Below are 18,720 nucleotides of genomic sequence, written 5' to 3' on the forward strand. Positions count from 1 at the left end.
GTTTCTCATTTAAAGCAAAGAAAATGCAAACAAAACAATCTGGGAGATGCTGGGACCCACTTGTGCTTGCTTGAGTGTTAAATCACTACCCCAGGGCAGCTTGGAAGAACAAATTCAGAGATCTCAGACTGCTGTGTGTTCTCTGCTGTGCTAAAATTGCAGTCAATGGAGCAAAATTACAGCTTTCTGTCACCTGCTCTACTCCGGCCCTCAGCCCCAGACAGGTATAGGCTCTCCTGCCAATGCAGCTGGCTGCGCTGCTGGCCTGCTAGGCATGCAGCGAGGGCAGCAACAGGCAAAGCCTTAGAGCTGGCACTGGAGAGCAAGCGAGCGTCACACTCAGCACCGGAGACTGGGAAAAGGAGAAAGGAGCGCTGAAGCTTTAGCCAGCCCGTGCACTCTTTCCCAAACCAGTTGCCAGTGGCATGCATGGCCTGAGGGAGAGAGTGCAGGGCTGATACACAGCTCAGGAAATCTTCCTACCTTGGTGGGGAATTACAATGAGCAGATCTGCTGGGCTTATGCTGCTAGACCTACAGGAGAGCATGGAGGAACCAAGTGACCTCAGTCATATCAGCAAGTCTAACTTTGCATCAGCAGAAGAGCCCGGGTGCTGTAGTGTTTCACTACCCATACTGAGGCTAAAGACACAACCAACTGATGCCAAGTGTCTCGACCGCAGCAAGAGGAGGATGGAGATGGGCTCCAGCTCCTGGATAGGAAAGCAAGAGCTGAGCAAACATCAGCTGCACTGCAGGGAACCTTTAATGACACAAGAACCGTTGCAAATGCCACCGCCAGCACACTACACCAGCCAGAGCCACCACAGACTACAATCCCTTGGGGACCGCTGCTTTCAGCAATGTGCTGCTCAAACATTTTCCCCCAGCACAGGCACTTGTCTTGGTCCTGGGCAGAAAGGTCACCGGAGGAGGTGTTAGCTGGCTCCTCAAGGCAGCGCTCCATGTTTCCGTCCCACCTCAGTGAAGGCTTCCACGCACCGGTCAATGTCTTCGTCACTGTGCACAGCAGAGATCTGGACCCGGATGCGGGCCTTTCCCTTGGGGACCACGGGGTAGCTGAAGCCAATGACATAAATGCCTGCAGAGGAGAAATGCATGGAGAGCTGGAGCTATGCGTGAGGGAAGGAGGCTGATGTGGTAGTGGGTGACAGAAAGCTCCCTCTCTTCCCTCCCCCCCCCCAAAAAGCTTCCCCCTCAGTAAACATTACCAGGCCTGTGAGTGTTTAAAGCGAATGGCTTATGCTCCCAAGCAGAAACGATGGTTAGGGCCAGTGATGAGGACAGAGTTCAGCATGGCAGGGCAAAAGGACTAATGTAAACCCCCCCCCCCCCCCCAAAAAGGGAGAGAACGTGAAGCATGGAATGGACAGATTTCCACCCAGAAGGGTCAGCCAAAACATCCTCTGGGGGAGGAATGGTGGTGGTGACACTGCTAGACATCCCTTCAATCAAAGCATGTGTCTGCATCCAGAGCTCCCTCCCCAGTTTACCTCTACTCAGCATGTCGTCAGCCATCACTGCAGCCAGCCGAGCATCCCCGAGCATGACAGGACAAATGGGGTGGTCTTGCCCTGAGATGGTGAAGCCAGCTGCAGTCATCTTGCTTCTGAACCTGGAGAGGAGAACGAGAGGAAGAAGAAAACGTCATCATCTCTGTCCTTGGGGACCCTTCCCTTGTTCCACTGCAGGAGCTCTGGCCACCGAGGCCACTGACAACTGGACCCTGCACTGTGCATTTTATGTGCAGGATAGGGATCTTCTTCTTTTTTCGTGTGACCTTCTGCCATTTCCTGCTCAGCTCTATGTGGCTGCAGCTGCTTGAGGGGCAGACCTGTCTGAGCTAATAGAGCATCCAAATGTGATACACCTGTCTGCACATCTGTCTGGCATGTACATGCACATTCTGCAGTTTCCCCCGAGACTCCCAGCCATGAATTGCAAACTGCCTCCACGGCCATCAGCAGAGGGTGAATAAACATACGGGGACAGAGCATTTCTAAGGAATCTCTTCCCCATGCTCCCACCCCAGCTGGGCAAGAGGACTGAAAAGCAGGAACCAAGCAGAGATGCGGCCCCCTCACCGTTGGGTCTTGGCAGCCATAGACTGTGCAATGGCATTGCTCTCCATGAGCAGGTCCAGGGCCTTGGATGCACAGCCCACCACGGCAGGGGGCAGGCTGTTGGAGAAGAGGTATGGGCGGGAGCGCTGGCGGAGCAAATCGATGAGGGGTTTGGGGCCAGTCGTGTACCCGCCTGGGAACGGAGGAAAGAGAAATGGAGAAGGCATACCCAGAGTGAGCTACTAAGAGTGGGGCCCCTCCATAAAGCCACCCCATTACATTACAGCAGGAAGCCTGGAATTTCAGTACATATCAGGCCTATAACATCACAGCTGATGCCTTTTAGCAAGGATTTCCACCTTGACCTCAAGGGTAACTTCATGGGAAAGATGACAGGAGAAGGAGCACATGACCCTGTGGCAGAGTCCCAGACTGAGCCTCATATGCCACCCATAGAAAAAGGAGAACATGCATTTCTTGTCCTTTTCATTAGACAGAGGAAGGAAACATCAATGGGATGTTGTGGAGCTCTTTAGGGCATGGAGGACCTTGGACTGGGAAATGACTTCACCTGCAGCTCCTCCAAGTGCTTTCCCCAGGGTGGAATTGATGATGGTGACTTTGTCCATCACCCCCAGGAGCTCATCAGTACCACTGTAGAAAGAGAGGAACATCCCATTATTGGCCAGGCCTTCATGCACCAGGGAGGCTGCTCCACCCCTGATACCACACGGGAAACAAAGCAGCACCAGCTCTCTGGTGTTCCCCCTTCTGATAAAGGAGGAACACTCCCCCTCCTAGTGCTAGTTCAACCCAAGTGTTGGGCCTCCCAGCTCCTGCAGAAAGGTTAAGCTGGGATGCCCCAAGGTAAGAGCATGGGTTCTTCACCTCTTCCAGATGTGGGGGTGCTCAAATTTCCTACACAGATGTTTAATAGCCCAAACCAGAAGGCTAGCCATTGATGCAGGTCTTCAACACACCTTCAAAATAACAATTCTAGGCCCATATACAATAAGAAAAAACAGTTCCTTGCCCAGAGTAGTCACTGTCCTTTGAGGTGGGCTGTGCACATTACTGATGTGCTGCTACCCTAAACGAACACAGGCCTAAAACACTCATGCTAAGGCCTACACTAGTGGAACCAGCAGGACGTGGCAAACTACAACCAAAAAAAGCAGGATGGAGCATGGCTGCCCAGCCTTCCTGCTGGTCCTCTTGAAACACAGTATTGTAGAAAATGGTATCGGGACCGTGAGGATGGAGGGACAGTGAAACTAATTTAATTCTGGAAGCACTAAATAACCATTCTCTCTTTCTCAAGCAAGTGTGCATTTACACATCTCAATGCAGCCAGGTCTCAAACAACTGCTTTTGCAGCTGGTGGGACTACAGAGTCCACTGCGACAAGGACAAGGCCTACCTCACCACACAGGACAGCTACCATCCTCCAAGGAAGGAAGATTACAGAATAGACAGATCAGCCCAAGCCGTCTTCCCTATGAAGGCCTGAATTTAAGGAAGCTCAATACAAATACAGCCTCTGGAAGCTCTAAAAGCTCAGCGCAACCATCTCTTCTGTTAGTGATGAAGGGCCACCAGGAGTGGAATCCCTTCTCTCCTTGTACCATCATTTTGACCCAGCCTGAGGGATTTGCCATGGCTTTGGTGAGGAAACGAGGCAAGTTTTCTTGCTTCGGTTCCCCCTTCTCACAGGTTTCACAGCTTGATCTGGACTTGCTTGCTTTCTACATGCAAACTTTCTAGTGAGGACAGAGCTGGAAGAGAGCTCTTTATAGAGCAACTTTTGGCTTTTTCAGATGTAGCTTTCCCCTCTTGTCAACTCCTGCACTATCCCTCCATCTGAAGAAGGACCTATTGTTCATTCCTACATATGTTCCCTCACAAGGATCTCATGGGTCTTCATCTTCCAGTAGAGAGCAGGAAGGACCATGCAACAGAGCACTTGGCACTCCCATGCCTGATAAAACAAGCCCCTGAGGTGTCTGTTCTCAGCAAAGACCTGCAGCAAGTGCACTGCTCGGCACCTGGAGAACTCAAGGAAATTAATCAAACTGTGCAAGCTAACTCCACAAAACCCCCATACCCCAAACATATGAAAGTGATAGCTGCTGAGGCAAAGGACTCCAAAATCAGGAGCTCCAACTGTGCTCTGGGTCAGTGCTTGCATGGAGAGGGAGATAAGGTGGCCACACCATTCCTTATACACAGAGAAGCAGCTGTTCTCTTGGGATGGGTCAACGCTAAAGGCTCTGCCTTAAATACACTCAGTGTGCCCAAGCAGGAGAAAGGGATGTATTACCAGGAGGGGAAAGCCAAGGCAGAGATGGGGTATGAAGCTGTCAAGAAATGGTGGCTTCAGGAGTCCCCATACAAAAACCCGTCAGTCATCACCACCTTTTGCCTTGCCTCAGCTAGCCAGGGTCAGGGGGAGAAACAGGAGTGAAACAGCCACTTACCGGCCATTGGGCCCAAGGAAGCCTGTGGCATGACATTCGTCAATGAAAACAAGGGCCTCATACTTCTCAGCTAGCCGACAGATCTCCTTCAGGGGTGCAATGTCGCCATCCATGGAGAATGCACCATCAGTGGCCACCAGTCGCAGGCGATGTTTCTGTTGGAGGGAGAGGGGCGTGCCGCAAGGGTGAAGAGGTCACCCTGTGCCAAAGGCTGGCAAAGGAGACTGGAATGCAGCCCTTGGCCCACCTACTGCTAGAAGTGGATATTTCTAAAGGAGATGAGGGTTTGCATTGCAACCAGCTGCTTCCACACCTTGAGAGTGGTTCTGCTCAGCGTCTATCAGTGTTGATCAGGGAAAAGGGGGCCTATTTCATGGGAAAAGGCAAAGCTCATCCTTTGGGGCTGGTTACTGCACTGGTAGCATGGCCAAGGGTGCACACTCATGTTGGGGTGGGAGTACACCTCTGTACCTGTGCGTCCTGCAGCTTGGCCTCCAGGTCCTGCATATCCATATGCTTGTAGCGGTACTTGTTAGCCTTGCACAGGCGGATCCCGTCGATGATGGAGGCATGGTTCAGCTCATCCGACAGCACTGCATCCTCTGGGGTCAGCAGCGCCTACCCAGGCCAAACAGAAAGGTTCATCCTTTGCTTGAGGGCACAACCTCACTGAAATCCCATAGCCTCTCTCACTGCTGAGGGCCAGACTGCATTTGATTCCAGCTGCCCTACCTCTCCCAGCATCACTAAATTTTCCACTTTCCTTCCCAGCCACCTTCTCCCCTGACTTTCTTAGGCCAGGCTCCTTCCTGTGGCTTCTGAGCTCAAAAATTCACTCCTCTTCCCTAGCAAGCCTAGGATTACCCTGCACCCCCTCCTCCTGCCCAATGCTTAGAGGGGAAGCATGGACATGTAAGACCCAAAGATATTATTCCATCCCCATTTTTTAAGTTATTATTCCAATCCCATTTGCCCAGGGGTTTGGCAGTCCCTCCCATATGCAGGCTCTCCTCTTCTGCACCAGAAGCAGAATCTTACCCATTTTGACCTCTCTCACAACACATCCTTGGATGCCCCCTCTTTTTGCCCAGAAATCTCATCGGAGTGGAAACCTAAGGGTTCTTTGCTTTCACATCGCTGTAGGCATTGCACAAGCTGCAGAAGGCTGACACATTGCACAGTTTGAGAGCGGGCAGCCTGATGCTTCCCAGAGGCATAACGTTTCTCACACATGTGCTGTGCTGCACAGACACATGCCCTGGCCTGGAAATCCCACAGAGCCACAGACAACATAGACTTCCCAGGAAATGGGAACACTGCTGCCCTAGCCCTCTCTGAAAGCAAACAGCTGGGGAAGGGGCTCAAGGGGGGAAGGCGGAGGCAAAGGTTGACTAAACAGCTCCCCGTGGCCTGTGGACTCTACCAGTCTAAGGGCACTGCACCAGGCACCAAGTCAGGGTTCTCCACCCCCAGTCATGGGCCATCTTCTCTGTGCTACAGGGCTTGCAACAGAGCCTTTGGAAGACTGGGCAAAGATGTTGCTGTCCCTTCCCTCCACCACACACAACTAAAGTGCTATGAACCTCAAAGATACCAGCGTTGGCATCGAAGCAGCTAGCATAGAGAATGGCATCTTCCCTCTGGTGGAAACATGAGATCTTCTCCTCCAGATCCTTGTGAATGCTCTAAAGAGAAGGAGAGAGCGTCACTGGCTGGGCAGCAAAACTTCTTGCTTGCCTGGAGCTGTTAAATGTTTTCTGCAAAGGAGGAAATAGCCATATTTTATCCAGAAAAGGTGTGTGTGGGAGAAGTTAGTTGCGTTAAGAAAACGTTCACAAATGTGGCCTCTAAAATGTAGTTATCAGTTTGGATGTCAGAAACACAGCAGGGGGACTCCAAGCTCCCCACTCACGGGGGAGCAGCTATGAGTTTTCTCTGCACTTAACTAACTGGGGCTATCAAAGAAGTTGCCAGGCCTCCAGCAGGGATAAACTGAGATAGGTTTGAGAGAGCTGTTTCAAGTCAGACCAGCTGCAATTTTGACCCTTAAAAAGGGGGAAATGACATTCATTTTGTAGACTCAGAGCGCTGTTTTGTTTGTTTTTCCACTCTGGGCTTGTAATGGTTTAAGTTGACTTATTTTCAGATCTTTGATAATACAGGGCTTAGCAGGCTTTTTCTGTGTGGCCATGTGCACCCTAGCACCGTAAATGTGCCATGCGCATATATGTGAGTGCTGAGAGGCACAGAGAGAGGGGAGCCTGAGTGGGGCCTCTGAGAAAGGAGATTTGTAAGGAGCGGAGATGCGGAGTCTGGCCACCTTTGCTGTGAAAGCCTAAGGGCTTGTTTCGGAGAAGCAAGACCAACTCCACTGGGAACAGGGTGGGGAAGCCGCAGAGCAGAGGGGTGCGTGGCTGCAAACCACACGTAGCGTGGGAACATCGCACGCCCGCGAAGGGGACTGAGGCGTGCGACTGGCCTTGGCAGACCTACGTGAGGGTTACGAGGGAGGCAGGGGGGAAGGCGGCTTTTTTGGGCACGCCGGAAGGTTGCTTGGGAATTAGAGGGTGCCTGCATGGCGGGCGGGTGGGAAGCGAAGGTGGGAGCAGCCGGAGGGCACGGGCAGGCAGGGCTGCCCGGCTAGCCCGTACCTGCGTCCCGCAGATGAAGCGGACGGAGCTGAGGCCGGCGCCGAACTGCTCGAGGGTCTCCACGCCGGCACGGATGACCTCCGGGTGGCTGGAGAGCCCCAGGTAGTTATTGGCACAGAAATTAAGGATCCCTGCCGAGAGAGGGCACGGAGGCTGCGCTCAAGCCCCGGCTGCCCCGAAGCCACGGGCGGACCCGAGGCCGGGACCGAGCCGAGGGGACCAAGCCGAGGGCGCCGCCGCCGCCGCCGCGCTCCCCTTCCCCGCCGCCCCACGCACCGGCGCCGCCGCCCGCCAGGCGGAGGTGGGGGCCCTGCCGGGAGGCGATGACCCGCTCGCTCTTCCACGTGCCGGCGCCGCGGATGCCCTCCAGCTCGCCCTCCAGGCGGCGCCGGAGCTGGGCCGCCGCGGCCCCGGAGGCGCCTCGGGAGCCGCCGCCGGCCCCGCCGCGCCGCGTTGCCCGCACCAGCCGTCCCCGCCACATCCCGCCGCCGCCGCCGCCCGCCTGCGCCGCGCCACCGGCGGGGGCGCCCGAGTGCCGGGGGCGTGTCCGCGCCGGCCAATGGGGACGCCCGCAGGGCTTAAAGGGCCAGGCGCCGCGATTGGCCGGGAAGGGGGGGACACGTGGGTGGGGACCTGCCGCGGCGGGTGCTGGCAGGGGGCAGGAAAGGCCGGCCCCCCCCCCCCCCCCCAACAAGCTATGGCCCGACCTCACCCCTGCTGGGTTGGCGCTCTGTGTCTGAGCCCCACGACGGGCACGTGGGGAGATCGAGGAGCGAGGGGGGCAGTTGCCACCTCCGGGGTGCAGGGAGCCCCTTTTCCACCTCCCGCACAGGCTGTGGCTCTTCCCTGCTGCGGGCGCCCTGTCGAGCAGGGGCTGCCTCACCCTCCGAATCCAAGTGCATCACTCTCAAGGGCGGCCAAAGGGCTTCGAGCCCAGCCAGGTGACAACAAACGGTAGTCACCTGCAGCTCCCAAAACTGCAGTCATCAACTGCAGGCTCCCCAAGGGACTCCGGCGCCTCCAGTCCTGGTGATTTGCGGTCCTGAAGGCGGGTGGGGTTGGGAGCCCCCAGCTCAAGGGGGTGGAACACCTCATTCCCAAGGGATTTCAGTTCTCAGCATGTGTGACTAGGATCCTGGAGATCAAGGTGCCTCCAGCTGAAGAGGCTTGGACACCTCCTTTGGAAGGTGGCCAGGTGATTTTGGCCGGGGTGATATGGGGTGGGGGGTGCCTCTGGCCCAAGGTGCTCCAGCATGGGTGATTTGGGATCCCTGCAGCATAAGGGATTTGGGTGAATCCAGTCTGCACGACTTAGACACTGAAGGGGTTTAGGAATGACTAGCCCAAGGAATTAGGCTCTAGGGCCCGAGGGATTTTTGAATGACAGGGCAAAGGAACAGAGGCTTAACCAGCCCAGGAGCACGAGGTGCCCCCTTTAAGGAATTTGAGGTCCTCAGCCCAGCTGGTCTGCAGTTTTCAGGTCCAAGTGGTTTCGGGGTGTCTATCACTAGGGGGTTATGAAACAAAGGCCTGTAGGATTTATGCACCGTGAACCTGATGGGTTTGGGTTCATCCAACACAGGTGTTTGGGGATCACTGAGTCTGAGGGGTTTATGACCTATCAGCCAAAGGAGATAAGGTGTCTGAGCCCAAGGGATTTGAACGCCTTTAGCTGAAGGAATTTGAGACCCGCAGGCCCAATGGGTTTAGACACAAAGAGCCCAACTGGACCAGGCACCTCTGTCCAAAGGAAGTTGGCACCTCCAGAGTAACAGATTAGAGATCTTATGGCCAGAGTGGTTTAGGCACCTTTGTGCTCAGGAGGATTAGACATCTGGCTCTTGAAAGGGCTTTAGACTCTCCTGCCTAGGTGATTTGGGGGCCTTTGGTCCAAAGGTCTTTTGAACAAGATCCCAAGGGATTAGGTGCCTCAATATCAAGGATTTGAGCACCCTGAATTATGTGATTTGGGATCCTTGATGCCTAAGAGGCTTGAGCACCTTCTGTCTGAGTGATTTAGGATCACTGGGCTGATGGGACCTGGGAACTACCAGACCAGCAGGGTTTGGACATGACAAGCCCTCAGGGTTTTGGCACAGCAAGCCTAACAAAATTGGGCACCAATGCCACTCTGGATTTAGATGCTGCAGGCCCAGGTGTTTGGGGATCCTGATGTCTAAGGGGTTTAGATATCTCCAGCCAACAGGGATTAATCCCCCTCCCCCTTCCCACCAGCCCATGGGATTTACAACCATGAGACCCAATAGATTTAGGGATGATGGGTCCTAAGGGTTTAGAAACCAAAGGTTGATGGGATTTGGGCATACATAGCCCAGTGGCTTTAGGCACTTCCAGCCAAGAGGGGATTAAGCACCTCCTGTTCAAGGCTGTCAGAAGCCGCTGGGCAGCAGCTAGCCAGCAGGCTCCCTCCAGCTCCAGCCCTCAGGGTGGCCCAGGCTGGCCCCAGAGCCATGGTGACCCTGGCTAGGGAACTGAGCAGGGTCCTGAGGCAGTGGCAGGGCCATGCCTGGGAGCTGTGCCTTGCCCTACCCCAGCCACCCACCCCAGCCAGCCTGGGGGCTGCCCACTGTGATGCCCTAGCCCTACAACCCTTTTCATCCACAGTGAGGAAACATACCCCAAAGCCATGTTTGGCCTTTTTTCCCCTGGGGTCAATCTCTTCCTGCTTGCCTTTGAAAAGAACAAACTTCAAGCAAGAGCAGTGTGCAGCTCCAGCTCTTAAGAAGCAAATGTGGATTTAGCCTGAGTGGTGCCACTCTGTGTCCTTCTCTCCTTCCCCATCTGAAGAGTCCCTGCTGTGGTATGAGTGCTCTGTTATCGCCCCACAGGCAGACAGGCAGCCTGCCCCAGTGCCAAACTGGATGGGGGAGTTGGCCCCCCAGCCAACCTCACCCCCACTAGGTCGGCACCCCATGTCTTGACCCCCACGTTGGGGACCTGGGGAGATCAAGGAGTGAGGATGGTGTTTCCCAACTGTGGGGTGCAGAGGGCCCCTTTGCTTCGTCCCGGAAAGTCTGTGGCTCTCTTAGCTGTGCTTTCCTACTTCAGGCACCCTATCACAGAATCTCAGAATGGTTGAGATTGGAAGGGACCTCTGGAGCTCATCTAGTCCAACCCCCCTGCTCAAGGATGGTCGCCTAGAGCACGTTGCCCAGGATTATGTGCAGACAGCTTTTGAATATCTCCAGGGAAGGAGACTCCACAACCTCTCTGGGCAACCTGTTCCAGTGCTCAGTCACCCTCCCAGGAAAGAAGTCTTTCCGGATGTTCAGGCGGCACTTCCTGTGTTTTGCTTTGTGCCCATTGCCTCTCGTCCTGTCATTGGGCACCACAGAGAAGAGTCTGGCCCCATCCTCTTGACAGCCTCCCTTCAGATACTTGTACACATTGATCAGATCCCCCCTGAGCCTTCTCTTCTCCAGGCTACACAGCCCCAGCTCTCTCAATCTTTCTTCAGAGGAGAGATGCTCCAGTTCCCTCATCATCTTTGTAGCCCTTTGCTGGACTCTCTCTAGTAGTGCCATGTCTCTCTTGCACTGGGGAGCCCAAAACTGGACACAGTGCTCCAGATGAGGCCTCACCAGGACTGAGTAGAGGGGGAGGATCACCTCCCTCGACCTGCTAGCAACGCTCTTCTTAATGCACCCCCCCCAGGATAGCATTGGCCTTCTTGGCCACAAGGGTGCATTGCTGGCTCATGGTTAACTTGTCCACCAGGACTCCCAGGTCCTTTTCTGCAGAGCTGCTTTCCAGCAGGTCAACCCCTAACCTATACTGGTGCATGGGGTTATTCCTCCCCAGGTGCAGGACTTTGCACTTGCCTTTATTGAACTTCAGGAGGTTCCTCTCTGCCCATAGTGGAGGACCGCCATTCCCTGGTGGTTCCTATCCACCAGGATTGCCTCATACTTTCCAAATCCCCAGAGAAAAATCTCCCTTGATCCCAGCCCAAAGCTGCTTGTTTGATGGCAACTCTCCTGGTGTCCCTGAAAGAGCAAACTCTCTGGCAGAGAGATCCCACCTCTTGCCCATGCCTCTACACGGAAAGATCAAAGAAATCGCCATCCTGGCCACTCCTCCTTGGCTCTAGTAATAACATATTGCGGCACTGCTGGAATGAGGTTAAACAAATTATCTTGCGCCCAGCACAGCCAGCTCAGGGGGCACCAAACTCCCACCAAGGTGACTTTTTTCATCCCTCTCCCTGCAGGCTTTCCTGTTCCCACCCTCTGATATGGGCAGAGTCTTTACCCAGCCCAACTAATACACAACCCTCTAACAGATGGGGCAGGATCAGGAATTCAGATCCTTTATGGCCTTAGTATGCACATGGATTCACCTTCATTCCCAACACAAAGTTTAAAAAAAAAAAAACACACACAAGAAATCTCTGAGACAACAACAAAATAAAAACCCAAGCCAGTAACTCTTAAAAAATAGGAACCCTCCATACCCAAGAGATTCCTTTTTTCTTTCAGTAATTGCATTATTTTAGCTATTTCCAGGCAGGAATAGATGAATTATTTATAAATTGCAATAGAAAGAGGTAAAAATAAAGCCAAAAACTATTTACAGAAATAGAGGAGGAGAGTCCAGAGATGAGCCTCCAGACTTCATTTCTTGGGTGATTTCTTGGCGCTGGACTTTGCTTTGAGTTTCGACCGCCTTGCCTTTTTGGGCTTTGATGGCTTCAGTGACTTGGTTTTAACAGTCTTTGGCTTCTTGGCTTTCTTTGGAGTCGCCCTCCGCTTTTTTCCAGCCTTCCTGGTGGCAGCTTTGGGCTTCTTTCCTGGCGACTTGGCTTTCTTGGGTCTGGCTGCTCTCCTGGGTGTTCCGGCTTTCCTGACGGTCTTCTTGCTCTTCCGGGCTGTTTTTTTCTTGGGTTTGTCGCCTTTGGCCAGGCGGAAGGAGCCGGAGGCGCCGACCCCTTTGGTTTGCTTGAGGACGCCAGTGGCGAGGAGCCGCTTGATGGAGAGCTTGACCTGGGCGTCAGCATGCTCGCCCACCTTGTAGTGGCTCTTCACGTACTTCTGGATGGACTGGCGGGAGGAGCCGCCGCGGCTCTTCTCGGCCCGGATGGCGGCCGCGATCATGTCCGAGTACTTGGGGTGGGCTGCCGGGCGCCTCGCCGCCTTGGCCCGCTTGGGCTTGGTGGCCGGGGCTGGGGCCGGCGTTGGACTCTCCGTCATGGTGGGCTCAGTTCTTCAGCGCCTGCGCTCGCCCTTCTCTGCTAGAAACTGTCCTCACCTGTTGGGCTGGGGACCACCACCCCTGGGGGGTTGGGGCCGGAGACGGCTCCAAACAGGGCTAACGGATGAGGGCAGTAACCGCCGTGTGGGGCCGCTGCCGCCGCCTCAGTGCGCCACTGCCGCCACCGCTGCCGCTGCCGCCCCCATTTAAGGGCACGGGGCGGACCGCGGCGGGGACTGGGCCACCGCGCGCCACCCGCCGCCCGCGCCACGCCATGGTGGCGCCGCCCGGGCCTCCCCCCCGCCCCCGCCGCCCACCCGGCCCCTGGCCCCAGCTTGAGGTGGGGTGGTGTGGGGAACCGGGAACTGGAGTAGATACCGGGAGCTTGCTGGGAAAACAAGGAGGGACCCTAGACAGGACACTGCGGGGGAGAAGGAGGGTCACTGGGGTGGACACTGAGTGGAGTCCAGGAGGGTCACTGGGGGGCTATGGAGAGACACAGGAGGACACTGAGTGAGGACAAGGAGGGACACTTGACTGAGTGGAGACAGAGACATTGGGGGGGCATGGAGGGACACTGGGTGGGGAGAAGGAGGGTTATGGGCACACTGGGGAAAAGGAGGGATACTTGGGGACACTGGATGGCAACAGTGGACACTTGGGGACTTAGTGGAGACAAGGAGGGACACGGGCACAGAGTGACACTTAGGGACACTGGATGGGGACAAGGAGAGGCACTGAGGGTGGACACTGGGTTTGGACAAGGAGGGACACTGGGGGATACCAGGGGGATAAGAAAGGACCTGGGCTGATACTGAGGGGGAGACACTGGGAGGGGACACTGGGGGGAGAAGGAGTGACGCTGGGGGTGTACACCAGCAGGACACTGGAGGAGGGATGCCAGGGGACAAGGAGGGACAGTGGTGGGGCAAGGCGGGGGGACAAAGGAACATCCGGAGAGGCACTGGGGTGGGGACAAGGAGGGACACAAGGGGCACATAAGGGGTCCTTTCCTTTCCCTTTGACCCGAGCTGCTGAAGTTTCTCCTTGGGTCTGTGCGAGTGGTTCCCCACTACACCTATCCACTGTCCTGGGCTCTGCAGGTGCCTAAGCACACGAGAGTGTTTTTCTGCTTTTCTGCCCAAAATAACCCCCCAAAGGCTCAAAACAGCCTCTGCAGTGGTACTCCATGGCCAAATGTCTCTGCCCTGTTTGCTCCCCACTGAGCACTTTGGGGACAGGCTTGGCTCGTTCCTCTTGCATATGTGGTGGTGGCCACAAATAAAAGGTTGTCCCCTTTTTTTGGCAGTAGGGAGGACACAACTCTGTGAGGGGCTGGGGAGGGTGTACAACAAGGATAACGAGCCGTTATTTCCAAGGCTGGGTAGGTGTTTAATTGCTCCTGGGAGATTAAATGTAGGTGCTATCATCATCTTACTGGTAGGATTTAGATAATGTTTTCTCTCTTCTGTCTTAAAAATATCTAGGTGTACACAGATCGTGCATAGAGACATAGCATGTGGAGCTCGAGCTGCAACCTGACAGCTTGAAATATCTCGGTGCTTCAGGAGGGTGTTAAAATACACACAGAGCACCCTTTCATAACCTTAACATGCCCTGGAATCGCAATGACACAAAAGCCACCACCAAGATACACATATATGGTTCTATATGTGTGTGTGTGTGTATACATATGTAGGAGAGGCACTGTAGCAGAGTCCAAACCACACACACACACACACACACACACACACACACACACACACAAGTATTTACATACACACATATACACACATATATGTATATTTGTATGTCTTCCCCCCCTACATGTATGTATGTATGTGTATGTGTATCTGGACCCCAAGAGCTGCCCGCGCCAGCCCAGTTTGTGTTACACATGCTACGTGAGGGTGATGCAGGACACTGTCCTACAAGGGGATACTTGTCCCCTTGATGCTTTTTTACTGGTAGAAGAGTTGCAGGACTGAAATCATGCCGTATGTGTCCAGACCTCCCCCTTCTGCCTTTACATTCCCATGCTGCTTTTCCCCCATGCAGCCAGGGCTGTTTTATTTGGGGAGCGGAAAAGGAAAAGGAGACACGAGTCTGGGAAAGGCTCATGTCCAAAGCACAGAAAGAGGTTAGCGTTCCCTTGTGTGCTGCCCGCAAGGACCAAAGTCACATTGAGAGATTGGGCAGAAGCAGGGTGCTGGGGTGAGTGGGGAAGGAGGGCCTTTTGCCCCCTGGAGATGCTCTCCCCTGCTGAGCAGGGCTGTTATGGGTTAACCTAGGGATATAGCTGCTGCATCGGGAAGGAGGCTATGGCAAGGGTTGATATTTACCCCCGGAAACAGCCTTTTCAACGTGCTCAAATCAAAAAACATTTCTCTCTTTCTCCTCTTCCCTGAGACTCGCACCTTGGTCTGGTGTGAATCCAGAGCCAGGAGAGCAGGCTGGGGCAAGCACATGGGGACTGAATGCCTAAGGCGGGGAGAGAGAATTGGGACTTGACAAGTCCAGAGACCCCACTACAAACATTTTTTAAGGGGCAGAAAGAAAGAATCAGAAGAGCCTTGCAAGCCAGTGAAAGAAAGAAACCTGGCTTGCTAAAAAACAGGCAAACTTCTGGGTGGGGAGAGCATCTTGCACTCTTATATCTCCCCAGGTGTCTGAATGTGTATTGCTTCCCAGCTGTGCTAGAATGGGCAGAGGATTGCAATGGCAAAGCCATCTGAGCCTATTTTGGGATGGTAGATACTAGCAGTGAGAAAGACCAGTTTTCAGCTCCGTTCTTGGAAGCAACGCAGTGCACCGGTTCTCTGCATTTAGTTTGAATTACCAGTGCCCTCAGTAACCTCTCAGCGGCCTGTGCAGCAGGTGAGCAGAGCCACTCTGAAGCATTTTGTCCCGATTAAAAGGCTGAGCAGATCATGGGGTTTAACCCCATGATCATGGGGCAGGACACTGTAGGCTGCTGTGCCTACAGTGCCTTCTCCCTGTGGGAGGAGTAGTCTTGCACGCGCTTGACTACTTGTAGTGTGGACAAACTAGAAAGGCGCTGGGGGACGCTGCTGGGGATGGCCTTTGCAAGAGGGGCAAGAATGTATGAACTGAAGATCTGCTGTGCTTTATTGATAGCGCTCTTCCCCGTGTCCTCATGGACCAGGTGCAAAGGTAGTGTCCCACCAGCAGGGCTGCCTGGCAATACTTTCCTGACCAAACTGCTTTACGTGCGGCAGGGACAGCTACGGGCCTGCTCTGCGTTGTTCCAGTGATGGCTGGAGAAATGAACCTTTCTCTGCCTCTGCTGGAGCAGGCGCTTGCTGCCAAGTCACCTGGGCTACTACCCCAAGCATGTTAACCGAGCTGAACCTTCTCCTGATGCAGCTTGCCAACGCAGAAAAGAGTAGAGCCTAGAAAAGTCGTTCTTTTGGCTTTTGTTTGTTTTATTCCTATTCCTGACTAGGAGAATGGCTGCTTCTTTCGGCTGCCAGCCTCCCTTCTTTGCTCGATGCCCTTTTCTCCTCCAAATTGGATCATTGCTTTTAGGCCCGATAGGGAAATCAGCCCAGACTGCACCAACCTACCTACAAAACTGTAGGTAGGTTTTTTTTTTTTGGAAGCCCGTGGCCCAGATGACCTGCGGTCTCCCATGCCTGCCTGCTGCTGCCCAGCCCCACTGGATTTCACCACCAGAGCTGTATTTTGTTGGGCCGCAGCTGCTCCAAGGCTGTCTCATGCCGCACCGTTAAAATAACGCATTCTCCCACGGAGCAGCTGAGCGGGTTTTGCCTCCCCTTAGGGGAAAGGAGGGCTGGCAGGGGCAGGCTGCAAACATGAGAGTTCGGCTCCAGAAAAGCCCTCCTTTCTTGGGTCAAGTTCCTCTGGCTTTGCTGATCCTCAGAGCATCCCCTGTGCCGGCTGCTGCTAAAAGCTGCTCTGAGAGCATGCGAACGGAGGTGAGCTGCAGTGCCTGCAAAACATCTGGTTTCATTAATGGCAAAGAGGTCATAACTGTGGCAAAGACTAGCCACCCTCGCACCACCCCTAGGTTTTTGTTTGCCTAAAATCTAATAACTACATCTGTTTTCATCATATGCTGAGTCGTACACCGCTCTCTGCTCCAGCCTCCCTACTCCCTTTGGACTCCCTTTGGAGATACAATTCAGGGCCACACAGCGACGAGCAGCTTCCTGCTCCTGCAAGGGGAGGCAGGCAGCAGTGCTCACGACGGCCTTCGTTGGGCTCTGTGTAACACTTTGACCAAAGGAAGCATGCTTTATTTTCCTAGCCTGGAATAAAACACTGTTAGCGGCAGCCTGCACGTAGGCAAACCGGGCATAGGCAGATAAGGCACCATCTGGTTTTATTTTTGTTTAAATTTTTAACCGTCAGAAGCATGAAGGAGATTGTCTGTAAACCAGGATCTGAGTGTACAGCGGTGAGTCACAAACAAGAGCACCCTACCCTGCTCTTTCGCTGATCGCTATGGTGGCTCGGGGCCGCGGGCTAACCGCAAAGCCTCCAGCATTAAAGAAGGCAGCAATTATCAAGGCAATACACTGCCCAGGGAAGGGGGGAGTCACTTGACCTAACTTTAGCTGTCTGAAAATTAGCTGTCCTATCTAAACCAATCACCTGGGCACCTTCTGCAGCCGATGGGGACAGCTCAGCCCTTCCAGGGCTGCAGCCTCCTACAGCAGGTACACAAACACCCTCTCCCCTCCATACGTGGGGACCCAGTCCCTGCATCTGGATGAGGTTTCTGATTTTTAGCTGTCAAAATAGGGGAAACATTGCTCGCTCCCAAGTGTCACAGCTGAGGACAGGCCTTATGGATGATCAAGGCTCCTTGGACTGCTGCTGGTCTTGCCAACAGGGGATCCTGCGCAAGGAGCCTGGGCAACACCTAAACCCCCCACTTAACCCTCGATACTGGAAAGCATCCCTCTAGCCCTGGGGAGCTGCACTGCTGCACTGACGCATCTTTAACACATGAGGGCCAGAATCAGGCTCAGTTCTCCAGCCCCGGGCTGGCTGGCCGGCGCAGCTGGGAGGTGCAATGTAAGCAAGCGCTGTGGGGGAACGCAAGCCCCGCTGTTCCCCAAGAGTGAGGTCCAGCACAGCCCGGCTCTGCCTACACACCCCCTGGATTCGGTACAGGGGGCATTTTGCATGTGCTCCTTAACCCCTCTGGAAGGAAAAAAATATTTTTGTGGGCTGTCTGCTTCCCCTTCCACCCCTGTCAGGGACTTAGGCTTGTGCCTGTATTTTTGGCCACAGGAACTGCTTTTGCTCTTATCCGCCGCCCAGTCCTGTCTAGCCGCTTCCCCCTGGCAGTAGCCAGCCCTTGTCACTCCCCGTCCCCCTGGCTGTGCCTGATAGCCCTGGGTGCGTGGAGGCAGCTGGGTCGGGCAGGGCAGGAGCACGATAAAGATAGGAGGTTTGGCTGAGCTACGTCAGGGCAAGTTCTCTTGCAACGGCTGAACCCATGGTCCCCATGGTAGAGCAGGGAGGAAAGAGCGCAAGGGCTGAGGGGACAAAATGCACCACCAAAAGGGCATGTCCCTGAGGCTGCAGAGGATGGGGGGGCAAGTGCTGGAGCAGGAGGTTGTGCCAGAGTCTCCGGCCGTCCCTGCTGGACACGTCAGCTCCCACCATGCCCTGCCTGGGAGATGCCACCTTTTCCACCTGTGACAACTCCACCTCTTTTGCAGGCTCCTGCTCCTTTCCTGTCCCCAGACCTCCACCAAGCTCTCCATGTGCTAGTGCCGGCCCTGCCTACCTGGCCCTTTCTAGTGACTGTTTTGCCATATTTGGCAGGAGACTTTGGCCAGTGATCCCTTTCCGTAGTGCACTGTGCTCAGGGAAAGCAGGCTGCTAGGTCCTGAGTGATTGCACTGCTGCTGAGACATGCTCTTATGATCACTCAAGTATCTTGACCTCAAAGGCAATCTGCCGCAATGCTCCGAGGATGGTTACCCCTTGGATTCCCCTTTTCCCTTGAGTTCACCACAAGGAAATCTGCCCTCTCTCTCCAACTCTCCTGGCCCAATTTATCCGTAGGGTTGGATTGTGCAGGGCTAGAGAAGTAATGGCTCTTAGCTAGTGACCCCTCACAGGGTCTATGGCAAAATAAATACCTTGCTATCTTCCCTGCAGACAGGGCCATTTCCAAGGCCTTTGCTAACATCGTTTAGCAGGAGCCTGGTGGAGCAGGTGACAAGAAGGAGGAGATCAGAGCATTGCGGCGAGCCCCTGGCCCCTGAGGAGGGGGAACGTGAACCCAACCAGCCCT

At 54.5% G+C, this 18,720-nt stretch overlaps 2 protein-coding genes across 2 annotated transcripts; both read right to left on the reverse strand.

Annotated features, from left to right (window-relative positions):
• Nucleotides 1-747: 747 nt before the first annotated feature.
• GCAT (glycine C-acetyltransferase) lies at nucleotides 748-7,698 on the reverse strand. The gene is made up of 9 exons (XM_068942488.1): nucleotides 7,488-7,698; nucleotides 7,212-7,342; nucleotides 6,144-6,245; nucleotides 5,032-5,178; nucleotides 4,561-4,715; nucleotides 2,655-2,737; nucleotides 2,105-2,276; nucleotides 1,514-1,635; nucleotides 748-1,101 (listed from the first exon to the last, which is right to left on the reverse strand). Exons 1-9 carry the CDS (start codon nucleotides 7,690-7,692, stop codon nucleotides 950-952), a joined length of 1,269 nt encoding a protein of 422 aa, XP_068798589.1. The 5' UTR covers nucleotides 7,693-7,698; the 3' UTR covers nucleotides 748-949.
• A 3,961-nt stretch (nucleotides 7,699-11,659) lies between these two features.
• On the reverse strand, nucleotides 11,660-12,698 carry H1-0 (H1.0 linker histone). The gene has a single exon (XM_009665322.2). It carries the CDS (start codon nucleotides 12,419-12,421, stop codon nucleotides 11,846-11,848), a length of 576 nt encoding a protein of 191 aa, XP_009663617.2. The 5' UTR covers nucleotides 12,422-12,698; the 3' UTR covers nucleotides 11,660-11,845.
• Nucleotides 12,699-18,720: the final 6,022 nt, after the last annotated feature.

Source organism: Struthio camelus, chromosome 1 (genome assembly GCF_040807025.1).
Source record: "Struthio camelus isolate bStrCam1 chromosome 1, bStrCam1.hap1, whole genome shotgun sequence".
Lineage (NCBI taxonomy): Eukaryota > Metazoa > Chordata > Aves > Struthioniformes > Struthionidae > Struthio > Struthio camelus.

Bases quoted from the DNA above. Each gene is read 5' to 3' on its own strand.
- H1-0 (XM_009665322.2), bottom strand. From the start codon at position 12,421: ATGACGGAGAGTCCAACGCCGGCCCCAGCCCCGGCCACCAAGCCCAAG.
- GCAT (XM_068942488.1), bottom strand. From the start codon at position 7,692: ATGTGGCGGGGACGGCTGGTGCGGGCAACGCGGCGCGGCGGGGCCGGC. The intron at 7,343-7,487 runs GTGCGTGGGGCG...CTCTCTCGGCAG, and splicing joins CCTGGCGGGCGGCGGCGCCG to GGATCCTTAATTTCTGTGCC. The intron at 2,277-2,654 runs GTGAAGTCATTT...CTCCGTTCCCAG, and splicing joins AGCACTTGGAGGAGCTGCAG to GCGGGTACACGACTGGCCCC.